At 43.6% G+C, this 19,937-nt stretch overlaps 1 protein-coding gene across 1 annotated transcript in view; it reads right to left on the reverse strand.

The window, feature by feature from the left end:
- Window positions 1–12,344: 12,344 nt before the first annotated feature.
- The window catches only part of mei4 (meiosis-specific, MEI4 homolog (S. cerevisiae)), a 30,602-nt gene continuing 23,009 nt past the window's right edge, over window positions 12,345–19,937 (reverse strand). The window contains exon 5 of the mRNA XM_034161912.1: window positions 12,345–12,590. Within this exon, the coding sequence (XP_034017803.1) occupies window positions 12,354–12,590 (237 nt within the window). The 3' untranslated portion in view covers window positions 12,345–12,353. The remainder of the gene's footprint in view (window positions 12,591–19,937) is intronic.

Genomic DNA, 19,937 nt, shown 5'->3' on the forward strand with positions numbered 1-19,937 from the left:
GATGCAAGATGCCTGGTTTAGCAAGAAGGATGATGAAATCCAGGGCTATGCAGACAAACACCAAGTGCTTCTATGACTCGCTGAAGGCTGTCTATGGACCTCAGTCCTCAGGCTCCTCCCCCCTCCTCAGTGCAGATGGGACCCAACTGCTGACAGAGAAGAAGCAGATACTGGAGAGATGGGCTTAACATTTCAACCAGGTCCTCAATCGCCCTGCCGTAATCAACGAAGAGGCCATTGCGCGCCTACCTCAAGTGGAGTTCAACGAAGACCTCGACACTCTGCCCACAGAAGATGAAGTCAGACAGGCCATCAAACAGCTCTCCTGTGGCAAAGCTCCAGGACCAGATGCTATCCCTGCCGAAGTGTACAAGGCAGGCGGCCCAGCATTGCTGCAAAGACTGACCAAGCTCTTCCAGTCACTGTGGAGTGCAGGCGAGATCCCCCAACAGTTGAAGGACGCCAGTATCATCCACATCTACAAGAAGAAAGGCAACCGCCAGCAATGTGACAACCACAGAGGCATCTCCCCTCTGTCCATCGTAGGGAAAATCCTGGCTCGAGTCCTGCTCAACCGCCTACTACAACACCTTGAGCAGGGCCTCCTTCCAGAAAGTCAATGCGGATTCCGTGCCGGACGTGGAACTGTGGACATGATATTTGCTGCGCGCCAACTTCAGGAAAAGTGCCAGGAGCAACACAGCGACCTCTTCGTGACCTTTGTCGATCTGACGAAGGCCTTCGATACGGTCAGCAGAGAAGGCCTGTGGAAAATCATGGAGAAGTTTGGCTGCCCCAGCAGGTTCATCACAATGGTGCGACAGTTCCATGACGGCATGATGGTGAAAGTTCTGCATGATGGTGACGAGTCAGAGGCCTTCCCAGTCACCAACGGCGTAAAGCAAGGCTGTGTTCTTGCCCCGACAGTGTTCAGCATGGTCTTTTCCGCCATGCTGACCGATGCTTTCCAGGACGGCATTCGCCTCAGATACAGGACTGACGGCGGGCTGTTCAACCTCAGGCGCCTCCAGGCTGTCACCAAGGTAACAGAGACCGTCGTCAGAGATCTATTGTTTGCTGATGATTGCGCGCTCAATGCAGCTACAGAACAGAAGATGCAGCACGAAATGGACTGCTTCTCGAGAGCATGCAACAACTTCGGTCTCACCATCAGCACCAAAAAGACCGAAGTTATGTACCAACCAGCACCCGGAAAACTATACCAAGAACCCCACATCACAGTGACAGGACAGAATCTGCAGGCGGTCGACAACTTTACATACCTGGGTAGCACCCTTTCTCGCGCAGTCAACATCGATGCAGAAATCAACAACAGGGTTGCAAAAGCCAGCGCCTCATTTGGAAGGCTCCATGAGAATGTCTGGGAACAGAGAGGACTTAGCATTACCTCCAAGCTGAAGGTCTACCGTGCAGTGGTTCTAACCACCCTGCTCTGCCAGTGAGACCTGGACTGTCTACAGCAGACATGCCAAGCAGCTCAGCCACTTCCATATGAGCTGCCTCCGTCGCCTCCTCCACATCAGGTGGCAGGACAAAGTCCCGGACACGGAGGTCCTTGAGCGAGCCGGCCTCCCCAGCATCTACACCCTCCTGCAGAAGATGCAAGTCAGATGGACCGGCCACGTAATCAGAATGCCTGACACTCGACTGCCAAAGCAGCTCCTGTATGGAGAACTGTGCCAGGGCAAGCGCTCTGTCGGGGGGCAGAAGAAACGCTACAAAGACTGTGTCAAAGCGTCCCTGAAAAACCTGGGCTTTGAGCTCACCTCTTGGGAAACGCTTGCCCACAACCGCCCTCAGTGGCACAGCAAGACCACCGGTGGCGCCCACGCAGCAGAGGCCAGACGGATCGCGGACGCCAAAACAAAACGAGCCACACGCAAGGCCCGAGCTACCTCTACCTCCACTGCAGCACCTACCCATGTGTGTCCCGCATGTGGGCGCACCTTTCAAGCCCGGATTGGCCTCATCAGCCACCTCCGGATGCACCGTCACTGATTACCCACCTAGTGGAGCCATGGTCATCTTCGACCCCGAAGGACGAACAACATTATTAGACAGCATTGCTTAAATTTTCATTGTTACGCAGATGATACCCAGCTTTATCTATCCATGAAGCCAGAGGACACACACCAATTAGCTAAACTGCAGGAATGTCTTACAGACAAAGACATGGATGACCTCTAATATCCTGCTTTTAAACTGAGATAAAACTGAAGTTATTGTACTTGGCCCCACAAATCTTAGAAACATAGTGTCTAACCAGATCCTTACTCTGGATGGCATTACCCTGACCTCTAGTAATACTGTGAGAAATCTTGGAGTCATTTTTGATCAGGATATGTCCTTCAATGCGCATATTAATCAAATATGTAGGACTGCTTTTTTGCATTTGCGCAATATCTCTAAAATTAGAAAGGTCTTGTCTCAGAGTGATGCTGAAAAACTAATTCATGCATTTATTTCCTCTAGGCTGGACTACTGTAATTCATTATTATCAGGTTGTCCTAAAAGTTCCCTGAAAAGCCTCAGTTAATTCAAAATGCTGCAGCTAGAGTACTAACGGGGACTAGAAGGAGAGAGCATATCTCACCCATATTGGCCTCTCTTCATTGGCTTCCTGTTAATTCTAGAATAGAATTTAAAATTCTTCTTCTTACTTATAAGGTTTTGAATAATCAGGTCCCATCTTATCTTAGGGACCTCGTAGTACCATATCACCCCAATAGAGCGCTTCGCTCTCAGCCTGCAGGCTTACTTGTAGTTCCTAGGGTTTGTAAGAATAGAATGGGAGGAAGAGCCTTCAGCTTTCAGGCTCCTCTCCTCTGGAACCAGCTCCCAATTCAGATCAGGGAGACAGACACCCTCTCTACTTTTAACATTAGGCTTAAAACTTTCCTTTTTGCTAAAGCTTATAGTTAGGGCTGGATCAGGTGACCCTGAACCATCCCTTAGTTATGCTGCTATAGACTTAGACTGCTGGGGGGTTCCCATGATGCACTGAGTGTTTCTTTCGCTTTTTGCTCTGTATGCACCACTCTGCATTTAATCATTAGTGATTGATCTCTGCTCTCTTCCACAACATGTCTTTTTCCTGATTCTCTCCCTCAGCCCCAACCAGTCCCAGCAGAAGACTGCCCCTCCCTGAGCCTGGTTCTGCTGGAGGTTTCTTCCTGTTAAAAGGGAGTTTTTCCTTCCCACTGTAGCCAAGTGCTTGCTCACAGGGGGTCGTTTTGACCGTTGGGGTTTTTCTGTAATTATTGTATGGCCTTGCCTTACAATATAAAGCGCCTTGGGGCAACTGTTCATTGTGATTTGGCGCTATATAAATAAAATTGATTTGATTTTGATTTGATGTATCACATTTTGAGGAAACCTCTAGAAAAACTGTTTTAGGTTGTGTTTAATATTTAATTGTGTGAATGTTGGGTTTATCAGCAATACGATGGTTCTTAACTGAGCTACAGCACCGACGAAAAGCTACAAATGAGAAAATATTTCGAATCAAACTCCAAATTTTTTTCAATCATCGGTTTTTCCACTGAATCTCAAAAATTGATTATTTCAAAATCAAACTAAAAGCTTGTTTCTTTTCCATTAAACTACATATTCAACCTGTCAGCATCATCACGACAGCCTTTAAAAATGTATAGCTGACCTTTTGCAGAATATCACACATTCTGCTACTGAGCAATAAAAAAAGAAAACGAAAGGTTTGACACGGGTATGTGCGACTGAAAGTTAATCGGTTTTGTTGCATGTCTGGTCTGTGGAGGTCGGCCAAACTGTGCGACTGACAGCTGTCAGCGAACATGACGTCCTGCATGTGGGAGAAGACGTGCAGATAAATCGAGTGTTATCAGGAAATAATGTCCTAATACAGAGGACATGCAAATGAGCTGCATGTAGCTAAAAAGGTGAAGATCCCTTTCATCAAATCTGTGCGGCTGCTTTTCTTTCGGCTACATTAGTTTAATTTTCTCTCCTCGCTGTCATGCGCTATTGTGCTTTTTCCGCGACCTCTGTCGAAGAGGGCACGCTTCTTATCAGTGGCTTTTCAATTAGCTGGATGATAAATTCAACAGGCCATTTACAGGATGGCGAGAATTTGAAGGCGCTAATCATAGGGGGCAGTGGGCGGAGTCACAGTCGGACTGATTCGCCTTTTCATTTTGTCTGAATGAGGGAGGAGGTCAGAGGTTTAACGAGGAAAAATAAAGACCAACGACTATATGAAGAAGCTTGAAATACGCCTTCAAACAGAGAATATTTTTATTTATTTTTTAATATCCACGTTAAGGTAAGTGGAGGGTTTTGGATCAACCACACTGTGGGTCCGACTGTTCAGAAATCTGAACCGTGTGGAACGATCAAAAGGTGTTTTAGTGACTGAATCGATTGTTAAAACATTAATTATCCACAGAGAGAGAAAGTTTTGCAATTTATCAAATCCCAGAGATGGACAAGCTGAATATGAGGGCGTTTGTCAGGTCTAAGAGTGAAGCAGAGCAGTTCTTCTGAAGTTAACATCAATGGTTGGTGAATTTCCCCGAGGACGTCTCAACGGAACTCTCAGGTCAGAGGTCGAGATGAAGTTCAACACAGACACAAAGCCACATCTTCCATCCAGCTTCAGCCGCTGAAGACCACATCCTAATGATTTCCTCTTCTTTTTAAAGTCCGGTGTGAACTTCAAAAGGCTTCTTCTGCACCCACAGCTGTAGAGCTACACAGTGACCTGAGATTTAGGACAGATTTTAGACGTCAGAAGAGCCGCTACCGCTCCACCAACCGGCAGCAGAGGGTTTTTAAAAAAAACAAGTCAAGAAGATGAGGACGGGTTGAGATCCACTTTACACAGACAAGAGGGAAAAAAAAAAAAAAAAAAAAAAGAACTAAGCACTGTATATTTCCTGAAGGCTGTTGGCAATACTTTTCTCCAGTTACCGTAGCATGAAACAGATGAGTCTATGACTCCACCTAGAGGGGACGACAGTCCATCACAGGCTACTTCCCCAGCCAAGTCCAGGACCCAGGAGACGATGGCCAGGTTTCACACGCTACATTAGACTACACACACACACGCGCATAAAACACAGAATTTGCATCAGTCTAAGTTTTATTTATTTTTGAAATGTGGTTTGAAATCTGCTTCATGCAACAAATTTATAATATGACGTTAATGGGCTGATTAATATTATTGTATGAGGCGCAAAGAACTCAGGAAATAAACGCACTCATATCCAATTCACTAAATGTAATGAAACAGTTTAAAACTCGTATATTTTTAAAACAATACAGTCAGGTTCCTTTAGCCTGACTGTCCGGCTAGTTGTTCTTTCTATCCGACACTGTTCAAACAAGTGGAGTATGTAGCAGGGCTGTGAAATGAAAACTGTAAAATCCGAGGAAAATTCGCAGGGGGTGTGGGGGGAGGAGCCGGGGTCCAGGGCCATGTGGGGCCCCAGAAAGCAAATTAAATTTTCATCTACTGATACATTTTCAACATCTCCTGGAAGAACAAATCTCAAAATTAGTGCATATTTAAATGATCCTAGATTCAACCTTTCATTTGAACCATCAATGATCATGTTGAAGTAACAGAATATGACGTGGAAGTTGGACCTGGAATGATTTTCCTTTTAAGTGTAAACTAAATTATGCATCAATTCAGAACAGTTAAACTACATGAAATTCATGATGACTGAAAAGACTGTTACAGCATGTCAAAAACCACAGCTAAAGATTGTAGAATATTTTAAAAATCAGGGTAAAATATCAATAACATACCTTATAGTAAAAAGCCACACATTCTTGTGTAAATTCCTGTAAATCCACTCAAAGCCAGAGTGTCTTTTTTCCAATGAAAAAAGTCTACATTAATAAAAACTAACATACATTGTTGTGTAAATTCATGTAGCTTAAATTCATTCAAAGCCACAATTTTTTTTTCAATGAAAAAGTCTAGATTAATGAAAGAAAAAAAGGCACAATCTTTTCTGAAATCCTTTGAACAGCACAATGTTTATTTTCCAGAGAGAGAAATTTTTTTTTTACCAGTTCACTTTTCCCGTTTATCTTTCAGGTGTGTTCATGAAGCCATCAACAATTCCACGGATTCTTTTCCTTATCAGATTTTTTAAAACTGTCTCTCTCGCCATCTTCTCTCTGTCTGATGTCGCTGCCATCTTGTGGCCATAGATGATAATGCTGTTTTTTTCTATTATATATATATACAAGTAGCATAATTGCAGATGCAGCAAAACAAGTTACAAAAATGCAACAGTCCAGAAAATACAGCAGCAATTTTTGGATCATGGAGGACTTGAGCATTATTTTCTGTCTTACAGACTGATACTTATGCTTGTCAGCAGTGTCCACCGCTCCACCACTCGGGCTTCACTTTCCTACTTTCATGTCTTGTTGCCTGGAGGAGGCTCTGGACTGGTGGCTTTTTTTTTTTGGTATTACTCCCTCTGCGTGTCAGGCAGTGACACGCGCAGAGGGAGAGATGACTTTTCTGTCCCTCATTACCCGTGTCAGACACATGAATTAGCCTTGCTATAATGAGCCACTGTATGCATGAAGACCAGCGAGCAGCCATTATGATTGAAATGCTGCAGAAAATGAGATCCCTGGTTGGGCAGACATGGAACAAGTCAAACAAAGGGTCTAATAGGGTCTAATTCTGGAGCTGGACATGCTGTCAGAGAAAAATCTTTACATTTGTCTTGGTGGGAAAACAGAAATGTCTCTCCATAAGAGCGAGCGATAAAGCTTGAGGAACAGGTCCAGCAAGTATAAATTCGACAACTTAAAGACATAAATGATGAGGAAGGAAAGCGGCCGTGTGGCGGCAGAATTTTTCCCACATTAGCTTCCATCTTTCAGCTGGACTGTAGCCAGTGTCTAATCTGACTGTCCTACCAGACAAGTTTATCTTCACCAAATTCATGACTTAGAGGAAACTAAAGAGCACCAACTTCCTCTGGGGACATTTTTTAATGTGACTTAACATTTTGTGATTAATATATTCCATATTTATGGAAAAGTTGGCAACAAATATGGTATATGTCAGGTGGGTATGAAGAGAAATTCCTCAAAGTATCAGTGTAGAATATATAAATCACATCTAATATATTTTATGCAGGACTATACTTCAACATGAATTCGAAATAAAAATGTTTGATTCAACAAAACCAACCACACAGTTCATTCCCAATATGTTCCGTTTGTGCAGCTGGAAATAGATGGATGAGCATTAATGTGCCAGATATTTCCAAGTGTTTTGAAGTTCAGAGCATTTTGGGACGTTCTCTTGTCCGGCATTTAAAAAAAAAAACATTTTTCATGGTCGAGCGATATTTTAGAGAAGTGCATTTTTAACATACGAGGCCAAAACAGGCCAATATTTACATGTACAAATGAAAAATTAAGAATGTTCATGTAGCTCAAAGACAACAAACATGAAGAGACGAGTTCTAAATGTTCCAAATACTAGCACACATTACATATTAAAGTCTGCTAGTTTCATCAATAGTTTATTGCTTTACTATGAAAATCCTGGAGTATCTATGAAAAGTTAATTTCTTTCTCCAAATTAAAGTCATCAGGTCTGTTTTTACAAACATGCACCACTATGTTTGATGAAATTCAAGTTATCTGAAATTTTATACCATAGCTGAAGTATTCTGAACAAACGGATGTTAAATTTCTTTCAAAAGTGCATCAGTTCTATTATATTGAAGAATATCTTCAAATTTGAATAATCACCTATTTGAGAAGGGAGAGATGAAAGTCCACTAGCTTGTTTTATCTTCATTGGTGGACAGAATCCAAAATCTACACTCAGACTTTTCCTAAATATTTTGTAGAGTCAATTCTGGCACCGACAACAAGTGTTTAAATAAATGCCTTCCACTGAGAGACGGGACTGTTTCTGACACGTTATCTGAAGTGAAAAGCGTCTGACTTGATAATTTTACACACAGTCACTGTAGCTCAGCCTTCCCAAAAGATCTCCCCAAAGGATCCTGATTCTAGTCTATGCAATTTTTTACGGACTCTTTACCGCGACATTTTTCTACACTATGGCTGACATCTCTGATGACACACTTCATCCTACAGAGAGCCAACACCTGCTCACTAACGTCGACCAAACTGGTACGACGTGACCTGGATTGAACACTTCATCCAGAACCGGTGGGTAAAAACCTGTTTGGTCGCCGCTGTGGCACAAATCCTGCTGTTGAGGTGATTGGAAGCAGAGAACTGATCGAAGGTCACAAATGTTAATTTGCTTTCTGAAATAGAGCCCCAGAAGAGTCAGGTTTGAACTCGAGAAGCAGCCGCATTGGACAGCACCGGCTCCGGTACCGATTCCACTGACACCGTTCAGATGTATTCTGACTGAATGATGAGGTGTCAACCAATTCTCAGAAAAGTGCTCATAAAAACACTTCAATTAACTGACAGCTTCTTCGTAGACAAACATCAAAGTATGATGGATTCCTAATGAGTTTGTAAAACCCAGAAGACTCGACGTGAACGAGGAAATTAATCATAACTGAGGACTTCATCTTTGAAGCCCTCATTGTGGAAAACAGAATGCGTTTGTCTTCAACGTGGGCGGGTGCTCGGGGATTTTTATTTTTTCCCCTCTTTGTCGAAGACCTTTGGCTGCTGCTTGCGTTACTTTTGATTGGTGCAGTTCCCTGCAGGCTGTTTGAGGACCCATGTTGGTGCAGAGTAGTCCACAGCAGAACCGATGAATAAAGAGCCCACTGCAGCCAGAATAATTTGCCTCCAGCTGTACTAAAAAAAAAAAAAAAATGCAATAAGAGGCGGAATTTATTTCTTATGCATGTTGGCTCTGAGCTGGTCCATCCTGCCACTGTGATTTCACAGCATACAGAGATTTTTCAGGGTGAGAAGAAAGAAAATCAATTCATTTTCGCTTATTTCATGTCTCCTCTCTATTGGCTGAAGCGTCTCATCACATTCTGGCCTCTGATCCCGTTTGGCAGCAACAGCATCTCCAATCCTGGTTCAGTTTAATAATGATCTTTGGGCCTCAGGCCCAACAGAGGACTTCTGTATCCACACTTTTCATGTCCAACGTGTCCAATTTCTAACAGCTAGACCAGAGGACCAGTAACTGACAATTTACAAGACCGGACTGGACAGATGTCCTGTCCAGGGTCTTTTGTGTGTTGGGCTGTAAACAAATGCTTTTCTGAAGTACTGTACGTGAGTACAACTTTGACGTGCTTCGATTTATTTATATTTTATGCAACTTGATACTTCTACAAGCTGCTGGGAAGGAGAGGAAAGACTCTCTGAAGTGTTAAAAATGGAAGAGGATTCTGACTTCGTCGCTGTTACGTGGGCAGACGTGTGGCGTATTCAGCTAACCTCCACTGAGCTTCCTGATCAGATAGATCCCCCTCCCCAGAATCCAAGCTTGGCTGTATACCATCAGGGCCTCACCCATTTGCTGGACTCAGAGCAACAACATGAGGATGTGGCCTCTCCTGGAGGCAAGAGGAACATGACAGCTGGCCTCAAACACTACTTGAAGCTCACACAGGACAATCGTGTTTTTAAACCTCTGCAGTCTACATTTAATATTGTTGGAAATTTTTCTGCTATTTCTGGAATGAGGTGCATCCTTCATGGGTCCTGAGGCCCATTTGGCCCCTGCTCATCTCCAGTGACGGCAGGGTGAAGTGGGTGAGGGTCTAAAACTGCCCCTGGATGAGACACTAGTCCATCACAGGTTACCTCCCCAGCTAAGGTAAGTGCCCATTTACACCTGGGGGGACTGGGACCATGCAGACTGTTTTGTCCAAAGACACAGACAGGTAGCCTGGAGCCCACAGCTGGAATCAAAAACATTCAATACACTGGTAGTCCAGCTGCTGTCCCACAGTGCCACATGTTCTACTCTTGCAATAGTCATTTGTGAAGAGAACTAGAGCCAGACAGATACAAACCACACTGTATGGATTTTCTGCAGTAGACCACGGGGTACCTCAGGGGTCAGTTCTGGTTCTGCTGCCATTCTCTTCATGAGACTATACGCGGCCATGAGATCAGTTTCCACTTTTGTGACACACAGATGCACTGCAAATGTGTCTGGCTGCAGTGAAACGCTGGATGTCATTTGTTATTTTTAAATTCTGATGTGATTCAGAAAGTTCCTTTTTGTTTGCATAACAATCCAGTGATTTGCAGTGATTAGAGTGATTCGGTTTTTGACTGTCGTAGATGCTCTGATTTATGCTAGGATGCTCCTAGACCTGCCCTGTTTTGCCATTAACGTGTGAATATAAACAGTTGCTGAATACAACATGCTGAATACAAACGGTTAATCATGTGTTAGATGTCAAGTCCTCATCTTTCTCCAAACAAAATTCACTGCTCGTCCACACTGACGGAGTCTCTTCTTGTGGTGTCCTCAGCTGATAATACAGCTGGCCATGCCTGATGCTGTCAATCGCACATACGTATGCTGACAGTCACCCACTCGCCGGGACACATTAACCATCCCTGCGTTAAAAACGGTCCATCTTTATTTTTTAAAGCTTGCCTCTCCTTGCCTTGCTCTCTACAGGATATGAAAGATGAGGAGATCAGACACAGAGAGGGGCAGAAACCCAAAGCACTCACAATAGCACTGATGACTATCAGGACAGCTGGAACCCGTGAGCCTGCGGTAATTTGTGACGTATCAGGAAACTTATTTAGCTGCATGCCGCGGCCATTATTGCACACATCAAATAAGCAGCAGGGAAGAGAAAAGCCGCACTGCTGCTCCGATTGGGTTTCCTCAAGACAGGATAGGAGAGGAGGCCAACAAGCACAACCGTCAACACCTGCATCATCATCCATCTTTATTGTTCTTTCAGATGTGATTTAAAAAAAATGGCACTGTGCTTTCTACGAAGACTTAACAGTTTTCTACATACTGTGCCAACAGCTGCACCATCATCATCAAATGCACCTTGCAGTGCAGTGGGACCCAGAGTAGCACCATCCCAGCTCAATCATCAACTTCAGCTGCCCTGCACCACCCTAGGGGGCCCTGATTTGTTACAAACAAGGGTACAGGCACATAGGGCACCCCAACACTAAGTCAACTGGGAAACAAACCTAATGCATGAGCTCGTAATTTGCCTGTTGGTCCTACGTCCTGGTTTGCAGTCATTCCCTGTAGTCAGCTGAATCCATACTAACGTGGTTTTATTATGTACAGATACACCTTACAAAGTACTCCCCTTCAAGACATCCAGGTCATAGACAACACAAATGAACAGAAGAAGAGACCGTGCTCAGTTTATTTCTCCACACTGGCAATAAACACGTTCTCGGCCAATCTGGGAATTTGGGTTAGGGATAATATTCTGAACCCCTACAAAGGGTGTATGGTTTCATCAATGAAATTTTGCAGACAGTGATAGACTGCACAAATGGTTGGACTTCATGCAACTGTTAATTATACAGGTAGTGACTGTGCTAGCTGACTTTGCATGAACATTTGACTGATTAGGATGTAGCAGAAAACAAGACCTCTGAGCTCATTTGCAAGGAAAATCATTCATTCTGCCAACACTGGGCAGAGAATCTCACAGAGGCATCATGTTAAACTTCCAGCTCTTCTCATTTTTTCTAGACAGTGAGGATAAAATTTGAATTGCCAAACCCTAATGTTCCCACGGACTACAGCTTCACTTAAACACAAACTTAAAGAACCGGCCACCATAAGAGTTCTCAAGATGAAGAAACAGTGGAACACAGAAGCAGGCCGTGTGGACAAAGTGCCACTTTAATAGGAACAATGAACAAATCAGAACAAACATTTCGATGGTGACATATTGCTCCTGGCACAGATATAAAGATTAAATTCCTCAAACACATTCTGTGTTGGTTATTTTCTGAGCACTGGCAATAATTCACTTAGTTTTTAGAATTTACTCTTTGAACTGCAAAACAGTTTGTCAGTATTACAGAAAACTACATTCTGGGACAGATAGCAGTAAAGAGGTGTGATTTATTCTGGAAACATTAAAATCTGATGATTCTGAAGAGTAAAAATAATTTGCTGTCAACTAACCTGTTGACTGCTGGTGACCAACATCTTAGTGCATCAATAGTTTTCTAACTTATCTGTTTAATTTGAACCATTTTGTCATGAAGCTGAACAGTTACACAGTAACAACACAAATGTAACCAGTGAAAAATAAACTAACTTTTTGTGGAAATTGTTTGATTTTCTAATTCAAGCACAGGAACCTTGATACTGGTATTGTTGGGTCTTTTTGAAAGCAAATCTATGAGTTGAGAAGACTTCCTATTTTCCACATATAGATGGCAAACAGAGGAAACTCCTCAGATAACAGACAGAGGTTTTGTTCCAGGTGTTTCAGGAAGATGTCCTTCTCTGCGCCGATCACCTCCCTGCCCCGTACCTCTGATTTCTGCAGGAGCTCCTCCAGGATCATGAACAGGTGGCACGAGTTCTCATACTGGTCCACAGGAAACCTGCTCAGGCCCGCACTCACCTCACCCTAGAAACCAACATTCATGTTAGACTTGCAAAACGCTGTTTGTAGGTTCTTTCTCCCGAGCAATTTATCAAGAGTGTCTGTGTTCAAGTCTCTGCAGGTTCTGGATGTCCAACTATGACTGTGAGAGCAGTCGCGGAGCAAAAACGCCACCAGATGGCTAGCAGGTATCCCTCAAGGCGGAAACCTTTGTAGACCTGACATAACGTGACAACAAAACCTCTTAACCCCTTAAACACACATTGAACACAGACCCCAGGAGGTCAAGATCACCACAACCACAAAACCGGCAGTTCACTGTTCCCTCTTTCAAAGGAGTTCTACTTTGTTTCCACCTTTGTGCAAAAGCAGCAGGTCTGCACATTTATAAACACCAACCAACACCGGCATAGAGTTAACTGATAGAAAATTTCAAATTACTAACTTTGGCAGGTCGATATTTTCAGATTGTTTCTAAATTGTAAGATCAGCATTTGATAACACTGTGGTAAACGCGGTGAAAAACAAACCAAAGCACAGCATAAATCACAGCGATCTGTCGCCATGAGATTCATCTGCACTCAGTCCTTTATGAACTGACAGGAAGAAAATAGCAGGACAGGCTGATTGAGTTGTCTGCTGGCTCGTTAGCGCTCCTCAGGGACCCAGCGGGCCGCGGGCTGACAGCGGCAGCATTCTCTGCTGGTTTTTAATCATCCTAATTACGACAGTCTCACTCCACGCCATGTCACCAAGAGGTTTTCACTTACTGGCCAAAGCACAACGTCAGAATCAACGACTGTTTTGAAAATCTTTAATCCAAAAAGTGACCAAAGTTGAGAATTTTTGGTGAGACAGAGATAAAGGCAGACAGCCAGATGTTCCAGCTGAAATATCTTCTCTCAAAGCATGGATGACCATCTTCTAATGCTGTTGAGGGATCTTGGGAAAACACCGCACTGCAGTGCGTTTTGAGGTTAGCAGATCCGGATACAGCCACAGCTTAATGGGGGGGACTCACCTAGTGTTTGGACTGGGCGCCCCAATGGTCAGCGTCCAGAAGGAATGACAGCTGCCGTGATGGACCACCTCCTTCAGATGGCGTCAGATATTGCTCCTGTCGATGAGCATATTTTGAGGCTCAGACGTGAGCGTTCTTTAGGTGTCTGGACAGTTTCATCAGAAGGTCAGGCTGAGGGATATCTTGGTGAAGGAGACTTTTTACTCGCAGCTTCACTTGGTGATCCAAGACGACCCAGAGGAAACACTCTACCGGTCACGTGTGATGGCAGTAACACTCCAGGCACAAAGAGGGATGACTGAGGACTGTATAGGTCTCCGTGGATCAGGTAACCACTAAAAATGACTCAATGCTGCATGACGTGGAAATAAAGTCAAGGTCTACGAGTTTAGATTGTAGTTTCAACATCCAGAGCTGCACTACTGGACATGGTTTTTTAATACCGGGGGTGCAGCTAAAGCAATTCCTCTTGCTCATGAGGAGATGCCGGAGACCTCTCCAGAACTCCAGTATACAGAACTGCTCAGTTTGTGAACTATGCAGGCAGACTTGTTGCAGATTCCTCAAAAATTCAGCTGAAGGTTTATCGACTGCTGTCTGTGAGACTCCAACATCTGACTTTACTTCTCATCAGAATCAGATCAGAATACTTGAATACTTGTGTGGATGACCTACAGAAGACCTGAATGCAATGTGGGAATTCTGTTCCCCAGGGGGAGGCGTTTCACATCTGAGCACACGGACCATCATCCAAACACCTAACACACACACAGCTACTGTGAAGATGTGGGATGGATGGACCGGCTGTCTGCACGGGTGGTTGCCATCGAGGATCCCAGGTGGTTCCCAAGCACGGTGGATGTGGTGGTGACTGTTGAACCGCTGCACACTCTCTGACCTGAGCACGCAACTGCAAAACTACAAGCTGAGATAAAATATCAAGACGATGTGAGGTGTATGATGGAAAGAAATAGAGGAGGGAAAGAAAAAAAACATTAAAAAATAGAAGATGAAGAGCTGGATAAACAGGCAAAGACACAAACAGGGAGAGGCGGTGAAAACAGGGAGAGAAATGACAGAGTACATAATGAAGCTGAGCTCGACAGACGCTGTGAAGGGCAGTAATTTAGTGATCAAGGACAGAGACTGATTTGTCGCCAGAGTAGAAAAGACGACAGCCTGAGCACAAAGATTCAAGCTACTTTCAGCAGCAGCACTGAGACTCGTAATACCATCAAAACCCGCTCAGCTTCTGTGAGAACCCACCAAAAACAGAAAGACCGCCGGGTCAGGAACTAACAAGTCCAGCTCTCACGTTCTGTCCTATTAGCTCATACAATAATAATAGAGGACCACAAGCAATGCAACTGCATTGTGGGAAATTGTTTTTACTTTAATAAAACAATGGCTGCAAGGCAGCAAACTGCATTCTGAAGGCCAAGTTCAAAGTAAAAAAAAAAAGAAAAAGAAATCAATCAGCTGATCAATATCGTAATGATTCATTTGCAAGATAATAGAGTGGAAACACGGCAGAAACTGGTTACTCAAAGGTGATCTATAATAATAATAATAAAAAAAAAAACAATTACGCAGACAACAGGGGGTTTCATTGTTTCCTTAACGATGCCCTTAACAACACTGGCTTCTAGCTGTTAACATCCATATTCAAATAAAAGCAATGACTCTGCCTGATGTTACTAAACACACACACACACCTCAATAGAGTAACTGACAACCCAATACTTGCAAAGCTAGACCTTGCTTCAACTGTGGTTAACCCTGAAAATAGGACATTACAATAATCCAATCTAGAAGAAACAAAAGCATGAATCAGGGTCTCGGCATCAGCCACAGACAGGATGGGACGGGTCCTCGCTATATTTCGCAGATGGAAAAAAGCAGTCCTGGTAATATCCCTAATATGGAGGTCAAAGGACAGTGTGGGATCAAAAATTACTTCAAGATTCCTCACTTTGTCCGTATGATGTATGACACACGAACCCAGGCTGAGCACCAGCTGGTCAAATTGATGCCGATGTCTCGCTGGACCAAGAACCCTCATTTCAGTCTCCGAGTTTAAAAGTAGGAAGTTACTAGACATCCAGCTTCTCACTGATACAATACAGTCCTCCAGAGATTTTATGGGAATGAGATTTCCCGCAGTTATCGGCATGTACAACTGAGTATCATCAGCATAACAATGAAAAGCAATCCCAATATGCCGCAGTATACGGTCAAGGGGTGCTACATAAAGGAAGAGAAGCAGGGGACATAAAACGGAACCCTGTGGAACCCTGATTCTCATGACAGTAAGGTTAGAGATAGGGTTATTATACAAAACACATTGGGAACGACTGCACAGATATGACATCCTGAAGGAGCTCAAATGATTCCGTTGAGGAGGTTTGGACATTTTATTAGGATGTCCCTCTGGAGCAACTTTATGAGACCAAGAACCCTCAGGAAGAATTATAGATCTTGTTCATTCTCTAAACTACTTCAGATCATCCAGGTACAACTGGAGGACGTCACTGGGGAGATGCCTATTTGTCCCCAACAGTGTCCTCCAGTTATTGACCCCAAGTCATTCACAGCCCAGACTGCCTGCATGTATACACTGCTTTCATGTTCAAAGTGCTTTACAGCGATGTCTCACATTCACACGTGAATGTCAGGATGCTGCCATGCAAGGCAGTCAACTCAATTTATGGATTAAGGATGATGCCTAAGGGCCCTTAATGATTTTCTCTCCTGACATCACAAACCCACCACTTTAAAATATCATCCCTCGAGCATGTTCTGGGTTTACCCTCAGTTTTCCTACCTGTTGGTCCAAGAAAGGGAGGCATTGCCCAATTGTCCAAACTACCTCAACAGTAAGAAGTCAAATTAATTTTAAGTAGTTTATTATTTTTCTGTTGTCTGAGTCATCGTCTGGGCTGAAGTTTTTTTGCTGCAGTGACCCTCATGGAGCCACCAGCCAATAGTACAAGGTAAAATATGGGACTACACTGAAATAGAACATAAGTAGTTTTGGTGTTGGTCTCCTGAATCGAGTTTGATCACAATGACCCCCCCCCCCACACAGAAACACACAGAAAATTGATCCAATCTCATAGGAGTCTGTATCCTCTGAGCTGGCATCTTGACATCTTGACTGCCCAAGGAGGTCCAAGAACACAGGCTTGTCTGTTTCACAAGCACCTAAAGAAAAAAAAGAAAACAAAAAAAAAAACAACTTTCCCTTTGTTTAAAGTTTATCTGTGTATCAGCAACCCAAAAGATATCCAGTGCACGTCTGAAATGCTCTCAGAGCGGAACAGATCGGACAGTTACCAAAGACAGATGATGACAGTGATATTCGTCGAGTGGAGATGGATGATGTCACAGTGAAGGTGTTCCAAGGACCAATGCAGAGAATTTACAGTGTCTCAGTACCATCTGGAGGGCAGCACGGTGCACAGCGTCTCACTCCGGGGTAACAGCGTGATGGTCCCAAATTTGGCTTCACCACGTCCTGCTGCTCTCTGTGTGGAGTTCGTATCTTGTCCACCCCCCCCCCGTGTGTGTGTGTGAGGCATTCTTGTCTTGTCCCACAATCAAAAAAGAGCTTCTGTGTTTTGTTTTTTGGTGCAAGATTGGCATTACAGTCACTAAAAACAATCACCCAGTTCCAAACCTTGAGATGAGGTGCCAAGGCATCACACCTTCATCAGGGTGCAAGAATGAAGCACATCCTGCAAACGAGGTTGTAAAATCTCAAAGTGCCACTTCTGCATCAGACGGAAAAGTTCTGCAGAAAGCAAACTTGCCACTTTAATTTACAGACTTGTAGTTTGTCATGTCATTACAATAACAGAATCTTCTCCACGCTGATCATCCACACATGCAGGAGCTAAGATGGAGACCAGCAGGTTAATGCATGGCCATAGGCAGAAGGCACACTTCATGGCATCTTCAGCGTTAGCACCTGGACGGTGCAATCATTATTACGGGAGAATGCTCCCTTTGCTGCTGAGTCTGTATCAGAATGGCGATCTCCTCTTATCAATTTACAGCTGACTCAACTCTCCCCCATCTGTTTGCCCGACACTACAAACCAAGTTAAACAGTAGGAGGAAGAAATCTACAGTGATGACCTCATTTGTTTTGTCCCAAAGTGCAAAAATTAGATTTTTTTTTCCTTCTTCCCATAGGAGCAGAGCCGGAGAGAAGGAAGATAAAGAGGAAGTTACACTGACAAAGCATCGCCTAAGAAACACAGATGAATAGTCAATACATGTCCCAATTATAAAATGTCACCAACCAAATAAAATGTCACCAACCAAATAAGAAGCAAACATTTGTCCACCTTTATGGCCTTCAAAGCTCCAGATTTGTTAATGCGATTGAATATAAATCCAAATTACAGATCTGTCAGAAAGCTGGCGTCTTCTCCCCCCCAATTTTCAAAAGCATACGTCCTCTAATTATAGTGCACAAACAAAAATCAAGATAGCACCTGTGGCAGCCATACTGGATGATGGACGACCGCCATTTTCAAAAAGAACATTCCTCTAGCCTCCCCCAATACACCACCAAGAAATGGCTTCAATCAGACAAAACGTTCTTTAGTAATGAAAAGCAGACAGAAAAGGTGAAAGCACAATGTCCCCAACATCGTTGAGTGGGGACGTAAAAAGGACACCCCGATGTATGTATGATATATTGTTTGTAGTAAATCTCCATCCATCCTCAACTGCTTAGTTCAATTAAGGGTCGTGGGGCGCTGAAGCCTATCCCAGGACTCAGAGTGCGAGACGGAGTTCACCCTGGACAGGACGCCAGTCTGTTGCAGGGTCACATATAGACAAACATCCACACCCACGGACAATTTAAAGTTTCCAAGCCACCTAACCTGCGTGTCTTTGGACGTGGAAGGAAGCCGGAGCACCTGGTGAGAACCGGACGCAAACTCCACACAGAAAGGCCACAGGTGGGAATCGAACCCATGACCTTCTCACTGTGAGGCCACAGTGCTATTCACAAATCCACCATGCTGCCCAGTAGTAAATCTGTAAATCTGTTATGATGAAATAACTGAATGAACAAACTGGTCAACCTCTGCACTGAAGAGCCCAACAAGTTTATGTTCATAAATGTAACTGAAAAATATGTATTTAAAAAAACCTCAACACCAGTAAAAGGACTCCTTGAACACGTTGGGCTGGAATTATGGGTCAGTGGTAATTTGCTACCAAGTTTCAATGAAGTCTACCAACATGTTTAACAAAGACTGGACTTATAAGACTCATGGACAGATGGGGAACAGAGGGAAGAGGGGAAATATCAAATTTAGAACAATCCTCAAACATTTCTTGACTTAAGTGTTACAAATCACAATTTAAGCATTAATGCAGCAGCCAACACCTATGTTCTATGTTAAAAAAATGTAGACATGTAATGGTATCCTGCCCAAACAATGAAGCAACCCTCCCTCTGTGTGTGCTGCAACCTAAGCTTTTCTGATGTTTTCAGAGCTGGACCGGTGGTTCGTGCACACGAGTCCCACCGTGTGAAACTGGTGCCCCTCCCCTTATACATGAAAAGACTGTAGTGAATGCTCACATAAGTCTGTGTATACAAGGTGGACAGTAGAGACTCTCCAGAAATTCCCTGAACACTCAGAGACAAACCAAGAGCATTGTCTGACTAGAATCAACAAGATCTGGCTTTTCTCAGACTGAGAAAAGCCAAAGGGCTAAAGGGCTTCTTCTTGACATAGAACTTCCATTTCTTTCCAACTTTGGTGATGGGGAACAATGAAAGCTGGTGTTTTGGTCTAAGATGATGATCCTTTAGTGTGATATGTTGCGACACCAATTAAGTTTAAGCTCTGTTATTTGCCTTTCTTCACTCTGGTGATTGTATTTCCTACATTAGCCCGCTAACACACCTGTATTCCTTTGGTTTCATGGACATAGCCAGCAAACTAGACAACAGCGTATTTGACTATAAATATTTTATGTTGGAGTGGGATAGCTGTGGATTTGATCAAGATACTGAACCCACACGATGCTAAAACCTGGGATACAATGCCCCCTCTGTTCACAAACGTGGGATGAAGATACAAAAAAGGAAGAAGAAGGATGTGCTCTTACTGCATCTACCTGCAGCATCTGACACCACGGTTTAGAAAAGGGTAGATTTTTTTTTCCAGTATTAGTCAAGTGTCAGTTCTTCCAATCACAGGCCGTCTGGTCTTCAGTCGCCCACATACTTAGAGGAGCCGAGCCTTGAAGTCGTCATGGTGACATGTAAGAATACATGAAAATGATCTTTGAGGCATATGAAGAGTTTCGTGGAATGTC

The sequence above is a fragment of the Thalassophryne amazonica genome, chromosome 21, assembly GCF_902500255.1.
Source record: "Thalassophryne amazonica chromosome 21, fThaAma1.1, whole genome shotgun sequence".
In the NCBI taxonomy this organism is placed as follows: domain Eukaryota; kingdom Metazoa; phylum Chordata; class Actinopteri; order Batrachoidiformes; family Batrachoididae; genus Thalassophryne; species Thalassophryne amazonica.